Source organism: Muscardinus avellanarius (assembly GCF_963383645.1).
Source record: "Muscardinus avellanarius genome assembly, chromosome: 7".
NCBI classification, from domain to species: domain Eukaryota; kingdom Metazoa; phylum Chordata; class Mammalia; order Rodentia; family Gliridae; genus Muscardinus; species Muscardinus avellanarius.
In genome coordinates, this window is record NC_137793.1 from 58,820,577 (window position 1) to 58,840,744 (window position 20,168).

A 20,168-nucleotide genomic window follows, 5' to 3' on the forward strand; every position below is an offset into this window, starting at 1 on the left:
AAAGGTACAATAATATTTGGAGAAATTAAGAAGCTTATTTTGAGCACTGAAATAAAAACTTAGAAATAAAACTTAGAGCACAACACGCGCTTCTTTAATTTCAGCATAATGTGTACATTTAATATGCAAATCAACTATTAAAAAAACTTCTAGGCTGGGCGTAGTGGTGCACACTTGTAATCCCAGTATTTGGGAGGCTGAGACAAGAGGATTGCACAGGTTCAAAGCCAGCCTTAGCTTTTTTTTTTTTTTTTTCTGGTGGTACTGGGGTTCCTGGAAACCCTTCTACTTCTGGGGTACACTCCCAGACCTATTTTTAAATATTTTTTATTTGGAAACAGGGTCTCTTAAGCCAGCATGGCTGGCTTCGAAACTGCGCAATCCTCCTGTCTCCTCCTCCCAAGCCTGTGCCACCATGCCCGGCTCAGCCTTAGCTTCTTAGTGAGGCTGTCAGCAACTTAGCAAGACACTGTTTCCAAATAAAGTATAAAAAATAGGTCTGGGAATATAGCCCGGAGGTAGAAAAGCCCTGGGTTCCACCCCTAGTAACACACACACACACACACACACACACACACACACACACACACACACATCTTTTGAAATCAGGTCAAGACAAATTATTTAAATCCATATACTTTTATTAAGTCCTTTATACATATACTAATTATAATCTTATAAGATTGCATTGTTAAAAGTCTCATTCAAAATAATTTGGCCGGGTGTGATGGCGCATGCTTGTAATCCCAGCATTTGGGAGGCCGAGACAGAAGAATCTGAGTTCAGGGCCAGCATCAGCTACTTAGGGAGGCCCTCTGCAACTTAGTGAGACCCTGTTTTAAAATAAAGAATAAAAAACAGGGCTGGAGGTGGAGCTCGAAGGTAGAATGGCTCTGGTTTCCATCCCCAGTACCTCAAACATTTTTTGATATATTTAAACATTTTCAAATATTCTTAGAAAGGACTTATAGCCAAACTTAGTTTATTTAAAAAATTATATATAAATATATGGAATATCTTTACAATGAATACAAACACAACAAGGATTAATTTACTAACAATATATGAATACATTTCTGTTTGAGGGTAATTTAAAAACATTTTTTCAGATATTAAATTTGCTAATGCTTTAAGTTTGTATCTAGTATTCTTGGTCAAACACATTCTTTAAAATAAGTATATGTGTGTATTCTTTCTATATACATATTAAAAATGAACAAAATTCAGTTTTTCTAATTTCTCTTTTGCTTGCTTTGAGGTTTGTAAAGTGGCTCATAAATGTATCGTCTATAAATCTGCATATACTGGAAATAGCTCAGAACTAGAATGGTGAGGACCAGCAGGATGAGGACTAACAGCACAGCAGCCACCAGGTAGACATTCGGCCTGAAACACATACCAACAGCAAAGTCATTGCAAGTCATCACTTACACTTACACTGCTAATTCATTCCTTGCCAGTGACTGAACAGAGAAGGATAAGACACAACATTGGAGTGTTTGAGGCTGACCAGGGAGGGAGTTATGTAATAAGCTTGAGAGAAGGAAATTCATAGTTCTGTGGGCGCCAGGCAGAAAGAAGGCCTTCCTGGGAGCCTGTGGGTAGGAGTTAGCTAGATAAGAATGCCTGAGCAGAGGAAGCGACTAAGATGAAACAGTATTTTAGGCAAGGCCATGGTAGCATGTGGAAACTTTAAGATCACTCCTGGAGCCTGGCGCGGTGGCTCACACCTGGAATCTCAGCACTTGGAAGGCTGAGACAGGAGGATTGCAGATTCAAAGCCAGCCTCAGCACCTTAGCAAGATCCTGTTTCAAAATTAAAAGGGCTGGGGGTGGAACTCAGAGGTAGAATGCCCCTGGGGTCAAGCCCCAGAACCAATAAGTAAAAATAAAAGCACCCCTGGAAGATTCTAGAACTAATACTAGCTCAGTTTCCTGGAGCTCCAGTGCTGTGTGACGTGGTTAGAGACGAGGAATGACGATAGATGGTAAGCAGAGGCCATTGAGAAAGACAGCTGACATCAAGCTAGAGAGGATGATTTCAGCCGAAAGGCCAGAGGGAGTTCAGAAGGACAACACAGCGCTGGCGTTTCAGAAAGACCATTCTGACTGTGGAGTAAAGAATGGATCAAAGGGAAACGAGTGTGAGGGCAGAGAATCAGTCATGAGATATTCCAGGCACGCTGTGATGGGTATGTTAACTAACTTAGTGGCTGCAGAAATGGAGTGCAGTGGGTACATCTAGGGTATCTTAGATGTAGAAGTCAACTTGGATTCCAGTCATGTGGTGTTCAAGGAATATGAAGGAATGAAGGATGCCACCAAGTTCTAGGGAAAGATCTCGGGCAGAGATAACATCACCATTCACAGGAAAATTAAGAAAGAGGAACGACCACTTTCCTTCCCCCTTTTTCTTTTCTTTAAGAGATGTGAGTCTTAGCTGGGTGTGGTGGCATGTGCCTATAATTCTAGTACTTGGGAGGATGAGACATCAGGATCACAGGTTCAAGGCCAGCCTCAGCAACTTTAGCCAAACTCTGTTTCAAAGTAGAAAATTAATCTGGGCGTGGTGGCACACACTTGTAATCCCAGCATTCGGGAGGCTGAGACTGGAGGATCGCGGTTCGTGGACAGCTTCGGCTACTTAGTGAGGCCCTCCACAACTCAGTGAGACCCTGTCTCAAAATAAAGAATAAAAAATTGGGCAGGGGGTGTAGCTCGGAGGTCAGATGCCTCTGGGTTCCATCCCCAGACCCGGAAAAAAAAAATTAAAAAAGGGCTGGGGGTGTAGCTCAGAGGTAGAATAACCCTGAGTTCAGTTCCCCCAAAAAGAGTGATATGGATGGGTGGATGGATGAATGGAAGTCTTGTTATGTTGCTGAGGCTGTGGTTGAACTCCTTGGGCTTAAGTGATTCTCCTGTCTCAGCCTCCTGAGTACCTAGGACTATAAGCACATGCCACCAAGCCTGCTTAGAGTGGTGTGTGTGTGTGTGTGTGTGTGTGTGTGTGTGTGTGTGTGACTTACTAGATGTTCCTTTCAGTCGGGTGTCAGATACCTGCCTCTTCTCTAGGACTGCATGGCTGGCTCTCATTAGGGTGCGTTTGTTTTCTGTTGTTGCCTTGGTTAGTGTCCTTATGTTCCCCTAGGGGCCTTAATCTGCTCTTTCTCTTCTGGATCCAGAAATAGTTTCTTTCTTGGGACTTATATACCATGACCATCTGGACTCCGGCAGGCACTGTGCAGGAGCCAACGGTGAGGAGGAGTGAAAACGGACATGAGCCCCATCCTTAGGAAGCTTACATTTTGGGGGGGGGCATAATCATTCATTGAATAATGAGAAAACCAATCTAAAATTGCAATTGTGTTAAAAGGGAAAGTTAAACAATGCAATGACATTTCACTAGTGCCGGATTTAACCTGGAGAATGGAGGGGATCCATCCAGAAACACCTGCATGGGAGAGGTAAAGGGAAGTGGAGTCAGGAGAGTTAAGTAGTGAAAGGGAAAGGCAGAGGCTCCTGACAGGGAATGTCGTGTGTCCTGATACTGTTACGGTTTCAGATAATATGGTTTGGGGAAACTGTCCCCGGGGAAAGAGAGAGGGCTGGTGACTGGAAGAAGGTGGGTGCATCTGGAACTGAGGAAATGACAGGGACAGGCCAGGGGACACAGGCAGGGCTAGGTCACAAGGCGTGAGGCATTCTGGGCCCTGCTACAGAAGAAAGAAGGCTCAGTGGGTTTGAAACCACTAACATTAGAATTTTGCAAATATGACTTTAGCAAAATTAGATTTTTGCAAATATGAGTAGAACAAGCTAAAAAAAAGGAGATTAAGGGAGTTCAGTTAGGTGTCTACTTCAGAAATAATGGTCTTTGGGGTCAGGGTAGTGGTGGCGTAGTCAGTAAGAAGTAGGTCTATTTGGAGCTGTTTAGGAGATGAAATGAGGGACAGCCTATGTTGGTTTGAATGTGTAGAGGGAAGAGACAGGGAGGGAGAAAAGAATGTGAATGCTAGGTTTCTGGTTTTCTTTTCTTTTGTTCGTTTGTCTTTATTTTTTCTATGTTCCCAGACCCTATCTTCTACTTTTTTTTTTTTTTTTTTTGGTACCGGGGATTGAACCCAGGGGCATTCTACCTCTGAGCTACATCTTTAGCTCTATTTTTTATTTTCTATTTTCTTTCTTTCTGTTTTTTTTTTTTTTTTTTTTTTTTTTTTTTTTTTTTTTGCCGGTCTGGGGATGGAACCCAGGGGCATTCTACCTCCAAGCTACACCCCCTGCCCTATTTTTTATTCTTTATTTTGAAACCGGGTCTCACTGAGTTGCAGAGGACCTCACTAAGTAGTTGAGGCTGTCCGAGAACCTTGATCCTCCAGGTCTCAGCCTCCTGAATGCTGGAATTACAAGCATGTGCCACCACACCCGGCTTATTCTCTATTTTCTAATAAAGTCTAAGTTGTGGAAGGTCTCACTAAATTAGCTGAGGTTGTCGGCAAACCTGCTATCCTGCTGTCTCAGCCTCCCAAGTACTGGGATTACAAACTTGAGTGACCACACCTGGCCCTATTTTCTACTTTTATTTAGCATTTTATGAAAAAAAGAAAAAGAAAGACACTCCCCTCCCCAGCACCAGTTCCAGAAAGGAGAGGTAAAGCCATTTGATATTCTAATTTGAGGATTACAACTTTTGACTCTGTTCTCCAAGGGAACTGGAGCCAAGGCTGGGGACTATTCCTTTACCAAGGATTTCCTGGAAACACGTGAATTGTTGCTGGTGGCTAAGAGCTGAGCCAGACTTCCCAGGTGAGGGAGGCACAGCCACTGGCGCCACCTGGAGGTGGAATCAGAGCCACCTTGGAAGGAAGGGCTCCAGAAGGGGGTTCTCAGGAACCTCTTCCCACCACATCCCTGGCACAAAGAAGGCACACAGATTGCTTTCAGAACTAGCACTTCAGGACAATAGCAAGTTTCTGTCATTTGGGAAGACAGACATCAGAGATAGCAAAAACAAACAAAAAAGCTGAACATAGTCTTATAAAAGCCACTGGCTTTCTTTCTTTTTCTTTCTTTTTTTTTCAGAACTGGGGATTGAACTCAGGGGCAGAGGCAGTTGCATCTCCAGCCCTCTAATTTTTTTTATTCTTTATTTTGAAACAGAATCTCACTAAGTTATGGAGGGCTGCATTAAGTAGCAATCCTCCTGTCTCAGCCTCCCAAGTACTGGGATTATGAGATTACAAGTATGTCCTATCTCTCTTACCCACTATCGTTTTAGCCGAGCATAGTGGTGCACACATATAATCCCAGTACTTGGGAGACTGAGACAGGAGTATCGCAGGTTCGAAGACAGCCTCAGCAATTAGTGAGACTCTCATCAACCTAGTGAGATCCTATTTTAAGGTCAAAATTTAAAAAAAAAAATAGGGCTAGGAGTGTAGCTTAGAGGTAGAATAACCCTGGGTTCAATCCTCAGTAACACACACACACACACACACACACACACACACACACACACACACTGGTTCTCAATGAACATGTCACAGATTTTTGATTTGTTTTTAGGATTCATTTCAGTTACATACCATGTAATATTTTGTGTAATAGGATTAAGTTGGGGACCCTAGAGAGCTATGGTACAGGCTCTGTTTTGGGGAAAATGCTGGGGTGCTTTTCCTGTTTAGCTATAACTTCTATCTTTGAAAAATTCCTTCATTATAGCCCCATTAGGCACTGCTCATTACCTGGGAATCACTCCATAGGTCTCTACTGCAAATATGGTGACTAAGTTACAGAAACTGCAAATTAGAAAAACAATATTAAATATTAATTAAATACAATATATTTAAAACTTCCTTCACAACTCTTTGGTAATAAAACATATGTAAACATAGGAAAGGTGTCTTTTTTTTTTTTTTTTTTTTTTTTTGCGGGTCCAGGGATGGAACCCAGGGGCACTTGACCTCTGAGCTATACCCCCTGCCCTAATTTTTCTTCTTTATTTTGAAACAGGGTCTCACGAAGTTGCGGAGGATCTCACTAAATAGTTGAGGCTGTCTGCGTACCGCAATCCTCCGTGCGCCTCCCAAATGCTGGAATTACAAGTGTGCACCACCATGCCTGGCTCATGGTGTCATTTTCTTGACAAGGACAAAGTAGAAGGACATCTATAAAGTTGCAGTTTTTTTCCATATATGCATGCTTTATTTATTTATTTGTTTATTTATTTTTGTAGCACTAGGGATTGAATCCAGGGGCATTCTACCTCAAAGCAACACCCCTGGACCTTTGAATTATTTTTTTTAAATTTTGAAATAGGGTATCACTAGGTTGTTGAGAGTCTCGTTACATTGCTGAGGTTGGCCTCAAACCTGTCCTAGCCTCTTCCTGTCCCAGCCTCCCAAGTACTAGATTATAGGTGTGTACCTCGATGTCGAGTTCTGTGTGTGCATTTCAACTTCTGTGAGATCCCTCAGAGACCCTCAGTGTAACCTCACAGCCTTTTTAACAGCACCACCTCACTTCATCCAAGGTTCCCAAGGCAGCAGTGTTCGTGGGCATTAATACAAGAAGCTGGGCATGGTGGTGCACACTTGTAATTCCAGTACATGGGAGGCAGAAACAGGAGGAGCTCAGGCTTGCGGCCAGCCTCAGAAACTAAGTGAGGCCCTCGGCAACTTAATAAGACCCCGTCTAAAAAAAAAAATTGGGCTGTGGGTGTCATTCAGAGGTAGACTGCCTCTAGTTTCAATCCCTAGTACCATACACACATACCAAAAAATACTTACAGAAAATGAATGCTAACTGAACATTTGCTATGCTCCAGGCAGCGTCAAATATTGATGTGCATTATCCTATTAAGCCTCACAGAACCCTTTCCTTTTAGATGATGAAAATGAAACTCAAATAATTTAAGCAACTTGCAAAAGCTGGCACAGTTGTTAGAACATCAGACCCAGGATCTTTTTCTTTTCAGTGCTAACAATCAAACCCAGGGACTCAAACATACTAGACAAATGCTCTACCACTCAGCTACAGCCCGAATTTAATTTTATTTTGAGACAGAGTCTCACTAAGTTGCTGAGGCTGGCTTTGAACTTGTGACCCTTATGCCTCAGCCTCTGCAGTCGCTGGGATTAGAGGCATGCATGACCATGTGATTGAGTACAGACCTGTGATTGAGTTTTTGGCGCTGGAACCCATGATGTTCGCCTGATGCAGTCTAACTCCCTCAGGAAGCCAAGCATGTTAGGGACTTGATATATGGGAGGGTATTGGAATTTCTAAAGTTACTGAATATCTAATAATTTAACATATTGCTTGGAATGAGGCAGGCAATAGGTAAGTAAACATTTACAACTCAACTTTATCTACCTTCAAATGGGAGAAGACAAGAAAGGAGCTTACTTTTTTATTTTACTGGTGGTGCTTGGGGTTGAACCCAGGGGCATTCTATCTATGGGTTACACCCTAAACCATTTTTATTTTTTATGTTGAAGCAGGGTATTGTTAAGTTGCTGAGGCTGACCTTGAACCTGTGATCCTCCTGTCTCGGCCTCCTAAGTATTGGGATTACAGGTGTGCATCACAGCACCTGGCAGGAGCTTACTTCTATTGATTATTTCTATGTGTTTAGCAAAGTTAGGGATTTTTGTCCAGATCATTCATTTACTTCCAGAATATGATAAGATAGGTTTACTGACCCACTTAACAGATAAAAGACTCAAAGAGACTAAAGTTCTAAAGTCCACTTTGATCAGAGCAAGGAAGAGATGAAGGGGGACATGATATAGTGATAAGATATAATAATCCTAAAGGTGTATTACCTCAAGCAAAGCTTTAAATACATGAAACAAAACCTGACAGAAGTAAAAGCAAAAACAGACAAATCCCTAATTATAGTTGGAGACTAACATTCCTCTCTTGGAGATTGATAGGGCAAGTAGACAGAAAATTGTCTATTAAATTTAATAAAAACAAGCTGGGTGTGGGCCTGCACACTTGTAATCCCAGTCCTTGGGAGGCTGAATCAGGAGGATTGAAGGTTTGAGGTCAGCTTGAGTAACTTAGTGAGGTCCCTCAGCAACTTAGCAAGACCCTGTCTGAAAATAAAACGTAAAATAGGGTTAGGGTGTCGCTCGGAGGTAGAATGCCTTTGAGTTCAACCCCTACTACCAAATTAATTAATTAATTAATTAGTTAATTAAATAAACCTGAGCTAGGCAAGGTGGTACACACCTGTAGTCCTAGTAACTGAGAGGCTGAGAGAGGAAGATCACATGTTCAAGGCCAGCCTCAAAAACTTAGCAAAACCCTGTTTCAAAATAAAAAAAAAATAAAGGAGGAGGGTATAGTTCGGTGGTAGAATGCTCCTGGGTTCAATCCCTGGAATAAAAACAAAACAAACAAACAAACAAACAAAACCCCCAAACAATAAAAACCCTTCCTGACAGAATTTCAGAGGCGAGAGCATGAAGGGCGAAGGGAAGCCTGTTGCACGGTGGTGGAGGCTGCAGTCTTCTTTCAGGACCAAAGCTCTGGAGCTCGATGCTTGGCGGTGAGGACCGCTCCTGCACTGGCCCTGCCAAGGCCACACTTTCTGATGTTTTTATGGGGACTAAGCTCTGCTTGCTTCTTCCTCGTCTTCCCAGTTTTACTTCCCTCATGTCCCCCAAAGGTGCTGATCCCTGAAGGCTTCCCTGTAAGGTGCCCACACGATCCCCTGTCTCCACACCCATGTCCCAGTGAGCCAGCCCTGCCATGCCAGTAGTAACTCTGTGTGCAGGATCTGGCGTACCAGCAGGAGACTCTGCTTATCTTCTAGTGGATCCATCAAGACAATGGAGCGTAGGAAAGTGCTCAGAATGTCACTTCAAATCGAGTGATTTAGTTAATATCTAATATAAAATCTTTCACCCCCACAGAATGTTTAATGTGAGTGCTACAAAGCAAAAAGACATAAACAACAAGAGGAACAAGTAGATGATTATACAGTATCAAATTACATCAAGAACACATACAAATAATTAACTTTGAGGAACTAATGCTAAAACCATTATAAGGAAATAATACTCACCTGTAGTTTGGATCCAGGATCTTTACACTAAATACATACATTCCAGAGTGGTGGCTCGGCCAATATATAGAGTTATTATTAGAAATGTTGATAATCTCATATGGTTGACTTAAGTCTCCTGGTTTTCCAATAGCATAAGAAAAACAGGTTTTATAATTCTGTACAAGAAGCAAAGACAAAAATCTTAAGATCATTTTCTGAATTAACAGACAAATTATGTTTTCATATATTTATCTTGGAAAGTCATTTAGAGACATATCAGTGCTATCACTGCAGTGCTTGATAGCACTTTTAGAGACTACATTGGGTTCAAACTTGATGAAAAATGAAGCTTAGTAAAAGCAAGTGCTGTATGTATTTTGTGTTAAAATAATGAAATTGAGCCACTATGGTGGAGAACATCTATAATTCTAGTACTAGGGAGGCTGAGGCAGGAGGGTAATGGGTTGAAAGCCTCAATTTAGTGAGACCCTAAGAAACCTAGCGAGACCCTCTTTCTTTCTTTCTTTCTTTCTTTCTTTCTTTCTTTCTTTCTTTCTTTCTTTCTTTCTTTCTTGGTGGTACTGGGGTTCCTGGAAGCCCTTCTACCTCCGAGCTACACTCCCAGACCTATTTTTACATTTTTATTTGGAAACAGGGTCTCCTAAGCCAGCGTGCGGCTGGCTTTGAACCTGCGCGATCCTCCTGTCTCTGCCTCCCAAGCGCGGGGATTACAAGCGTGCGCCACCACGCCCGGCGGGCCCTGTTTCAAAAAAATAAAAGTTGGGGGGTAGAATACCTCTGCGTTCAATCACCAGTACCCCCTTCCCACAGGACTAAATTAGGGTGTTGAGAGAGTATGTAAGCATATTATTTTACTAAACACACTAAGTATACAATCTTCCAAAGATGCTAGTTTGGAACAGAAATTATTTTTATAAGGTGTTATGGTTAGATATGGAATGTCTCCGTAAGAGCTTATGTATTAATGTTCAGAGTTGATATAATCAAACCATGAGGGTTGTAACCTCAGCAGTGGATAAATCCACTGGAATGGATGTATTGGGAGGTCACCTAGGCAGGTGGCTGGAGAACGTGGGTCCCTGGGGTGGCCTTAAGGACTGTGCTTTTGGTTTTGAATCCTCGTGCTTGCTCGCTCTCTCGCTTCAGGCCTCCATGACATAAGAGCAGAGCCTTGCTCTATCCTCCTCTCTGCTTCCTGCTGCCAGGCCTGAGCTCCTCAGACCCAGCCTCGCAGGAACTGAACCCTGAGTCTCCAAACACTGTAAGCAAATAAATCTTCCTTCCTCTAAATTGTGTGGTCAGCCGTTTTGGATTAGAGCAGGGAGAATGACTGATTAAGACAAAAGGTGTGGATACTATACCAAGATGGGTTTTTATCTCCCCCAGGACTTTCATTTATCCCCATTGCCACTACTGTGCCTCTCTCTGGGGGTCTCAAGATAAAACTAGAAACAGTACTTTTTGATTCTTTGCCATTCATCTGAAAAGCAGAGCTGAAACAAGCCGATACTAAGTACATAGCCTTATTGCTGAATTCTGTTTCTTTAATTTTGTTAGGATTTTGGGTGCTGAAGATGGAACCCAGGGCCTCATATACACTAGGCTGCATTTTACCTCTGAGCTACACCCCAGCCCTTTTTACTGTTTGAGACAAGGGCTCACTAAATTGCCCAGGCTGACCTTGAACTTGTGACTTCTTTTGCCACAGCCTCTCCACCTACTGGGATTCCAGGTGTCTCCACTGTGCACACTGCTTCTGAATTCTCTCAGGCCCCTTTCCTGTCTTCCTCAAGGCTCTTCCTCCCACACTCTGGCTCTCTGGAAGTTTCTTATCTGAAGGATCAAGAAAACCTTGGGACACAATGACTTTGAATGTGTCCTAGGTTTTGCTTAGCATCATCTCTCACGGTCCCTGAGGTTTCCCTGTGTCCCCCAGAGTTGGAAGCCTGCTCCCCCAGCGCAAAGCTGTTGGGAGATGGGGCCAATGGGAGAGGTGAACAGGGGCACCTGCCCTACAAAGGCATTCATGCCAGTACTACTGTGGGAAGTTTCTCTGTCCTGGGAGTGGATTCCTTCCACAGGAATGAGTCTGGGTCCCGCTGGCCCATCCCTTGCTTGCCCTATGCCCTCTGTGGCCTCCTTACCCTCCACCTCCCACCCTCTACTTACCACTGCTAAAATGAGACTATACCTTCCCAGGCTGGCACCATGCCCCGGAGTTCCCCATTTCCAGAATCATTAGCCAATACATTGTTATTCATGATAAATGATCAAATCTCAAGTATTCTGTTATAAAAGCACAGCCACCAAGAGAATAATGTTTTCCTTTCCCCCTACCCTTTTCGAGGTATTTTCCTTTCACGAATAACTTCCTAGTCAACAGAACCTTGGAATCAGTCAACTTTTACACATTTTCAAAAAGACTTACCCACAGTGACTCCATGGACAAACGAGTTATTAGCCACACACGGTGGTACAATCTGTAATCCCAGTACTGGGGAGGCTAAGACAGGAGGATGACAGGTTTGAGGTCCGCCTTGGCAACTTAGTGAGACTCTGTTTCAAAATGAAAAGGGCTGTCCAGGCGTGGTGGCGCACGCTTGTAATCCCAGCATTCGGGAGGCTGAGACCTGGAGGATCAAGGTTCGCGGACAGCCTCAGCTACTTAGTGAGGCCCTCCGCAACTCAGTGAGACCCTGTTTCAAAATAAAGAATAAAAAATAGGGCAGGGGGTGTAGCTTGGAGGTCAAATGCCCCTGGGTTCCATCCCCAGACCCGCATTACAAACAAACAAACAAAAAATAAAAAGGGTAGGAGGTATAGCCTGGAGAAAAAATTCCCCTGGGTTCAATCCCAGATACCAAAAATAAAAATGTCACCCTTGATTAGATGGTGATAATAAGAACCTCTAGAAAAAAGCTTGTTGTTGGAGCCCATGTGTGTCTGGTAGACAGCAGGTGGCATATTTGTTGACTTAATATAGAGCCTTTATTTGAAATGTTGTGACGCCAACCTGTAATCCCAGTTCTTGGGAGGCTGAGACAAGAGGATTGTAGGTTCATGGCCAGCCTCAGCAACTTAGTGAGCTTCTCAGCTACCTAGCAAAACTCTGTTTTACAACAAAAAATAAAGCCAGGTGTGGTGGTGCATGCTTGTAATCCCAGTACTTGTGAGGCTGAGACAGGAGGATCATGAGCTAACAGATAGCCTCAGCTACTTAGTAAGGTGCTTCGCAACTTAGTTAGACCCTGTTTCAAAAATAAAGAATAGGCTGGGTCTGGGAGGGGGAGACCAGAGGATTACTGTTCTGGAACAGCCTCATCTTCTTAGTAAGGCCCTTTGCAACTCAGTGAGAACCTGTTTCAAAAAATTAAAAAGACGGGGTTAGACCGGTGCTGGGGCCAGTGAGGCCAGCATCGGAGCCTGCCGACGAGTTAGGCTGGTGCCAGGGCCAGCATGGCCGGGATCGGAGTTCACCGTGAGGCCAGGCCGGTGCTGGGGCCTCCGAGGCCGGGATTGGAGCCTGTCGAGGGGTTAGGCCGGTGCCGGGGCCAGCGGCTGGCATCGGAGCCTTCCGTGAGGCAAGGCTGCTACTGAGGCCTCCGAGGCCAGGATCGAAGCCTGCCAAGGGGTTAGGCTGGTGCTGGGGCCAGCGGCTGGCATCGGAGCCTTCTGTGAGGCAAGGCCGCTACTGAGGCCTCTGAGGCCGGGATCGGAGCCTGCCAAGGGGTTAGGCTGGTGCTGGGGCCAGTGAGGCTGGCATCGGAGCCTGCCGTGAGGCAAGGCTGGTGCTGGGGCCTCTGAGGCCGGGATAAGAGCCTGCTGAGGGGTTAGGTCGGTGCTGGGGCCAATGGCCGGCATCGGAGCCTACCGTGAGGCAAGGCCGATGCTGGGGCCTCCAAGGCTGGGATCGGAGCCTGCCAAGGGGTTATGCCAGTGCTGAGGCCAGCAAGGCCGGGATCGGAGCCTTCCGTGAGGCTAGGCCGGTGTTGGGGCCTCTGAGGCCGGGATCAGAGCCTGCCGAGAGGTTAGGCCGGTGCCGGGGCCAATGGCCAGCATCGGAGCCTGCCGTGAGGCAAGGCCGCTACTGGGGCCTCCGAGGCTGGGATTGGAGCCAGCTGAGGGGTTAGGCTGGTGTCAGGGCCAGCGAGATCAGAATCGGGGCCTCCCATGAGGCAAGGCCGCTGCTTGAGCCAGCGAAGTCTGGATCAGTCCACCGGGTAGCCAGGCCACTACTGGGGCCATCAAGAGTGGGATCGGTACTTGAACGCGGCATGCACAGAGAAATATCGCAGAAAATAAAAATCAGATGCTTCCCCTAGTCAGCAATAACTAGGAGGAAAGGGGCAACAGGAAGAGGTTGAGCTATAGAAAGGGCCCTATAGTGAAGCAACTAAGGTGATCAATCAGAGGGTATGGAATAGGGGAGGATGGAGCCTCTTTAAAACCCAGGAGGTACATAAACAAATGTGTCAAAGTTAATCACCAAACAAGCATGGGATCGAGGGAGGGGGAAGGAATGGGATGGGGGCTGGATGAGGGCTAATTGGATGATGTGTGCTTGTATATCCTCTCAAGTCTTGTATTCCAATGTGATATATGATTACAATGTAACAATAAAAAAAATAAATAAAAAGTGAGACCCTCCAAAAAAAAAATTTAAAAAGACCACTGGGCGTGGTGGCGCAAGCTTGTAATCCTAGCCCTTGGGAGGCTGAGACAGGAGGATCACACAGGTTCAAAGCCAGCCTCAGCTACTTAGTGAGGCTCTCAGCAACTTGAGACCCTGTTTCCAAAAAAGGTATAAAATAGGTCTGGGAGTATAACCTGAAGGTAGAAAAACCCCTGGGTTCCACCTTCAGTACCATAAAATAAATAAATAAATAAAAAATAAAAAGACTAAAAACTAGGGTTGGGAGTGTAGCTCAGAGGTGTAATGCCCCTGTTTCCATCCCCAGTGCTGCAAAATAAATAAGAGAAAGAGAGAAAGAAAGAAAGAAAGTAAGAAAGAAAGAATAAAAAATAGGACTGGGGTATAGCTCAGAGGTAGAATGCCTCTGGGTTCCATCCCCAGTACCACAAAAAAAAGAAAGAAAAGAAAAAAGAAAGAAAGAAAAGATAATATACACCTTTAGCTTCTAGAATAAAGGTGAAGATGTAGCTCAGATGCAGAATGCCCTCAAGGTTTAATCCCAGTATGAAAGAAACCACCTATAACTCGGCTCTCAGGAAAAGGCAAGGCTGGAGTTTTCGCTACATTCAAGTCTGTACTATTCAATTAGCTACAAACCTTGATGGCAATTTCATATCCTTGAAGGCTATTTCTCTCATTGAAAAAAGGAAGCATTGGTTGCTGGGATGGAGGTCCTTGTAAGGAGGAAAAGTGTGCTCTTCTCACATTCCATGGTACCCAGGGAAGGCAGGCCTAATCACAATTGTCCCTCACACTCCAACAAAGAGATTTCCCATAGAGAGGTCTCCAGAGAAACTAGGGCATGGCTGCCTGGCATACCAAATGCAGTGCCCAAGCAGCACTCCAAGCAAGCTCCTGAGTGGATGGACAGAGCTGGCCCAAGATGCCTGTGTTTAGAGTCATTCAGCGTAGGTCCAGAGAAAGGTGGCAGGAACAGAGTGCAGCTGGCTCTTGAATGTTTTAAAACAACATAAAACACTTTGACTTTTTTTCTTTTTGGTACTGGAGATTGAACCCAAGGACATTCTACCTCTAAGCAATACTCCCAGCCCTTGTTATTTTTTCCTTTTCCTTTTTTTTTTTTTTCGGTATTTTTTAAGTCTTTAGTTTGAAACAGGGTCTCACAGAGTTGCAAAGGGTCTCACTAAGTAGTAGCTGAGGCTGTCTGCGAACCCGGATCCTCCTGTCTCAGCCTCCCAAATGCTGGGATTACAAGCTGTGCCCCCACGTCTGGCTAACAGTGCATATTCTCTCTTTTTGAATAATTTTTTTGGTGCATTGCAATCATACATCACAGTGAGGTTCAAAGTGGTACATCCATGCTTGCACACATCCCTTGGCAAGTTTCTCTCCGAACTGGACTCTGCTCCCTCCCCATGCTTGTTAGTAGACTGGTGGTGACACCTTCATGTATGCCAGAGCATGATTTGATGATCTGTTCTTTCTTATATCTTCCTTTATCCCCTCACCGCCTCCCTCCCCATCCTCCTTCCACAGTTCTCCTGGCCTCTCTCCTCTTTCATCTGGAGTCCCTTTTGTTTCCTGTTTTCTCTCTAGCTTTCACATATAAGAGAAGACATATGACCCTTGACTTTCTGAGACTTTCTGGCTGATGTCACTTAGCATAATGTTCTCAAATTCTGTCCATGTTCCTGCAAATGACATAATGTTGTTCTTCTTTATGGTTGAGTAAAACTCCACTGTGTGAATTACCACATTTTCTCTATTCATCTGTTGATGGACACCTAGGTTGATTCCATAATTTGACTATTGTGAATTGTGCTGCTATAAATAGGGGTATTTATGGATCACTACAGTATTGTGTGTGTGTGTGTGTGTGTGTGTGTGTGTGTGTGTGTTACTTGAGATGGAACCCAGGGGCCTTCTACCTCTGAGCTACACCCCCTGCCCTATTTTTTATTCTTTATTTTGAAACCGGGTCTCACTGAGTTGCAGAGGGCCTCACTAAGTAGCTGAGGCTGTCCGCGAACCGCTATCCTCCAGATCTCAGCCTCCCGAATGCTGGGATTACAAGCATGCTCCACCAAGCCCGGCTCCTATTTTATATTTTTATTTGGAAAGAGAGTCTAAGTTGCTGAGGCTATCCTCGAGCCTGTGATCCTCCTGTCTCAGCCTCCCAAGTACTGGGATTTCAAGCATGCACCGCCATACATGGCTTGTATCCTGACTTTAATTCTTTTGGAAAGATACCCAGGAGTGGTGTGGCTGGGACATATGGTGGTTTTATCCCTAGTCTTTTGAGGAATTCCCATACTGAGCTCCACAGTGGTTGTACTTATTAATAAGACCAACAGTGCATGAGAGCTTCTGTCTCCCCATGTCTTTGCCTGCATTTATTATTGTTTGTATTCTTGATAACTGTCCTTCTAACTAGAGTTAATTGGAATCTCAATGTTGTTTCAGTTTGTGTTTCCTTGATTGCTAATGATTTTGAACAATTTTTCATAAACTTTCTTTGGTATGGTAAAAGGCATTTTACCTCTGAGTTACATCCCCAGCCTTATTTTATTTTTTATTTTGCAACAGGGTCTAAGTTATTTCACAATGGCCTCAAATCTGCGATTCTACTGTCTCAGCCTTTCAACTACTATTACAGGCATATGCCCCCATGCCCAGTTTATATTTGTTCTTTCTCTCCGGACTCCTAGGGTGTACCTGGAGTGAGGTGAGGCAGTTCATAATGTGAGTTCTCTGTAAAGTTCCTGCCGGGAATTTGAATTTTAAGTGAGGAATACAATATGGAAGGAATGTTTGGAAGTCCATCTCTGTGGCAGTGCCCTGGTCAGCATGAAAGAAAATTGATTGAAGTAATAAAATTTTAGTCTAAAATGACTTACATGCCAAAATGCAGTGGGCTAAATCACAGAGTTAAGAGTAAGTATATAGGCCACCGAGCACAGTGGCACACACCTCTAATTCCAGCACTTGGGGATTGCAGGTTAAAGGCCAGCCTCAGCAACTTAGTGAGACCCTGTTTCAAAAAATGAAATAGGTCAGGGGTGTAGCTTGAAGATAGAATGCCTCTGGGTTCAATCTCAAGTACCAAAAGAAAAAAAAAATTTAAGCACACAGGCCTCTAAGATGAGGAGGAAGAGACTGCTTACCATTTATTTTCCTGTAATGGGTAATGACAAAGCTGAATTGAGCCAAGACCACATGGTGAAGTGGAGCAGAAGGTCCGGCTCTGCTCAGCTGTGCAGATACCAGTGGCTCCTGAGTCTCTCATGTTATTGGCATTGCAGTGTGAAGGATGGAGCGAGGCAAAAGGTAATTGGGGCAGATAGTGCACGCCTTGCTCCAGTCCCATGTTGGGAGAGAGGTGAGGTAATGAAACAGATCACAAGAATTGGGCACAGGGGGTTGTACTGGGCTGGATGTCAAGAAAGTTTTGGAAGCTGGGTGCAGGGGCACACGCCGGCAATCCCAGTACTTGGGAGGCTGAGATAAGAGGTTGGCAGGTTTGAAATTAGGAAGACTTAGGGGGGACTCTCAGCAACTTAGACCCTTTTCAAAATAAAAAATAAAAAATAAAAAGGTCTGAGAGGTGTAGCTCAGAGATACAGTGTCGTCTGGGTTCAATCCCCAGCACCAAAAAAAGAGGGGAAGAAATAAAAGAACGATAAAAAAAATAGACCTGTCATATACCATCCGGCTTTAGTTAAAGTTGTAAAGAATCCAGATGTTTGGCGCCACACTCGCGCTGTCTGGGGTTCTTTTTACAGAAGGAAGCAGAGTATGTGACGTCATGATTGGCTTCTGCTTAGGGCCTTGTGGGAGCGCAGCTGGACAACTGTGTGGAGTTGCATCAGAAAGCCTGGCACGCCTGCCACCAGCATTGGCTAGTTGTTCAGGGAGGGAGTTCTTCAAGGGTGCTGCACATAATCCAGGGAAGCCTTACTTTGAGAAAAGACCAGGTTCAGGAGTGAGAACCTAAGATCAGGAGTCTCAATGGAAGATTTAACTATTCATTTTTGGAGGAGTCACTATGGATTGTATCCAGGGGCATTCTACCTCTAAACGATACCCCTAGACCTTTAAATATTTTTTATTGTGAAACAGGGTCTCATTAAGTCTTACTAAATTGCTGAGACTAAGCCGGGCGTGGTGGCGCACGCTTGTAATCCCCGCGTTTGGGAGGCTGAGACAGGAGGATCGCGCAGGTTTGAAGCCAGCTTCAGCTACTTAGTGAGGCTCTCAGCAACTTAGTGAGACCCTGTTTCCAAATAAAATATAAAATAGGTCTGGGAGTGTAGCATGGAGGTAGAAAAGCCCCTGGGTTCCACACCCAGTACCACCAAAATAAATAAATAAATAAATAAAATAAATTAAAAAAATAAATTGCTCAGGCTGACCTCCAGCTTCCCAAGTACATGAATTACAGGCCTATGTTACCATGCCTAGATCCTTTTTTATTTTATTTTTTATTTTGAAACAGGGTCTTTCTAAGTTCTCTATGATTCCCCTGTCTCAGACTTTGAAATGCTGGGATCAAGGTGTGTGCCACCTGCCTGGCTCCTTTGTGTTTTTAAAACAGGGGCTTGCTTAATTGCTGAGGCTGGCCTCCAACCTATGATGCATCTGTCTCAACTTCCCAAGTACAGGCATTACAGGTGTGTGCTACCTCATTTGGCTTTGTGAAATTTATTTATTTAATAATAATAATAATAATAATAATAATTATTATTATTATTATTATTTTTGGTGGTACCGGTGGGGGTGGAACCCAGGGGCTTTCTACCTTCGGGCTACACTCTCAGACCTATTTTATATTTTATTTGGAAGAAGGGTCTCACTAAGTTGCTGAGAGCCTACTAAGAGCTGAGGCTGGCTTCAAACCTGTGTGATCCTCCTGTCTCAGCCTCCCAAGCACGAGATTAGGAACTGTGTGCCACCACGCCTGGCTTTGTGAATTTTTTTTTTTCCATGTCTGGGGATGGACCCCAGAGGCATTTGACCTCCGAACTACACCCCCTGCCCAATTTTTTTATTCTTTATTTCAAAATAGGGTCTCACTGAGTTGCAAAGGGCCTCACTAAGTAGCTGAGGCTGTCGGCAAACAGCAATCCTCTTGTCTCAGCCTCCCAAATGCTGGAATTCCAAGCATGCGCCACCATGCTTGGCTGTTAATTTTTTTTTAAAAGGTGAATATTGCCTTTGCATTGACTGTTTCTCTAGTTTCCACTTTCTTTTATGCAGGTAAATTGTTTTATAATTGCATTTTAATCATAGCTGCCATCTTGAATAGTCTTAATTTGCTCAGTTTAATTATTACTATTTCTTTTTGTTTTGGTGGTACTGGGGATGGAACCCTTCTACCTCCGGGCTATACTCTCAGACCTATTTTTTTTTTTAATATTTTTTATTTGGTTACAGGGTCTCTTAAGCCAGCAAGGCTGGCTTTGAACCTGTAAGATCCACCTGGCTCCACCTCCCAAGCACGGGGATTACAAGCGTGTGCCACCACACCCAACTATTACTATGTCTTGATAAACTACAATAATACTTATTTGAAAAACAGTCACAAGCCCGGAGTTGCTGCACACGCTTGTAATCCCAGCATTCGGGAGGCTGAGACATGAGGATCTCAGGTCGCAGACAGCATCAGCTACTTAGTGAGGCCCTCTGTAACTTAGTCAAACCCTGTTTCAAAATAAAGAATACAAAATAATGCGGGGGTGTAGCATAGAGGTAGAATGCCACTGGGTTCCATTCCCAGTACTGCCAAAAAAAAAAAAAATCCACATCTTCTACCATTTCATTTCTTTGTCTTCTATCTTTCTATCACTGCAATCTCTAGGACATTTGCAATGTAATGTTGGATATAGACAAATAAAAAACAAGTAAAAGACATTATTATTATTAATTATTACTATTATTTTATGTATTGGGCATTGAACCCAGGGACATTCTACCTCCACCCTATATCCCCAGCCCTATATTTTATTTTTTATTTTGAAACAGGGTCTCACTAAGTTGCAGAGGGCCCCACTAATAGCTGAGGCTGGCTGCAAACCTGCAATCCTCTTTTTTTAGCCTTCCAAGTACTGGGATTACAAGCTTGCTTCACCATGCCTGGTTTGACTCAATATTTTTTGATACATATGAACTGGAAAATAAAAAACATTTTAATTTTTGGTGGAGGGCTCTTCTGGGTCAAAGTGGTGTATGAACTTCTTGCCTGCCAAGTTAGGTAATACATGGGACCATGAACTTCATGAAAGAGTATCTATGTTGCATTTGCTGAATATTTGCAGGGACTGGCCCTCTAATAAAGGCCCTGCTAATAATTATTTGCCTTGTATCGTGATGAATTTTTGGACTTATTTACCTTGTATCGCTTTTTTATGCAGACATCTGGGAACATTTATATTGTGTTAT

General features: G+C 43.9%; 1 protein-coding gene across 1 annotated transcript in view; it reads right to left on the reverse strand.

Annotated features, from left to right (window-relative positions):
• Positions 1–5,737: 5,737 nt before the first annotated feature.
• The window catches only part of CATSPERE (catsper channel auxiliary subunit epsilon), a gene marked incomplete at both ends in the record, with an annotated part of 177,838 nt that continues 163,407 nt past the window's right edge, over positions 5,738–20,168 (reverse strand). The window contains 2 exons of the mRNA XM_080698694.1: positions 5,738–5,795; positions 9,074–9,231. Of these exons, the coding sequence (XP_080554820.1) occupies positions 5,738–5,795; positions 9,074–9,231 (216 nt within the window). The remainder of the gene's footprint in view (positions 5,796–9,073; positions 9,232–20,168) is intronic.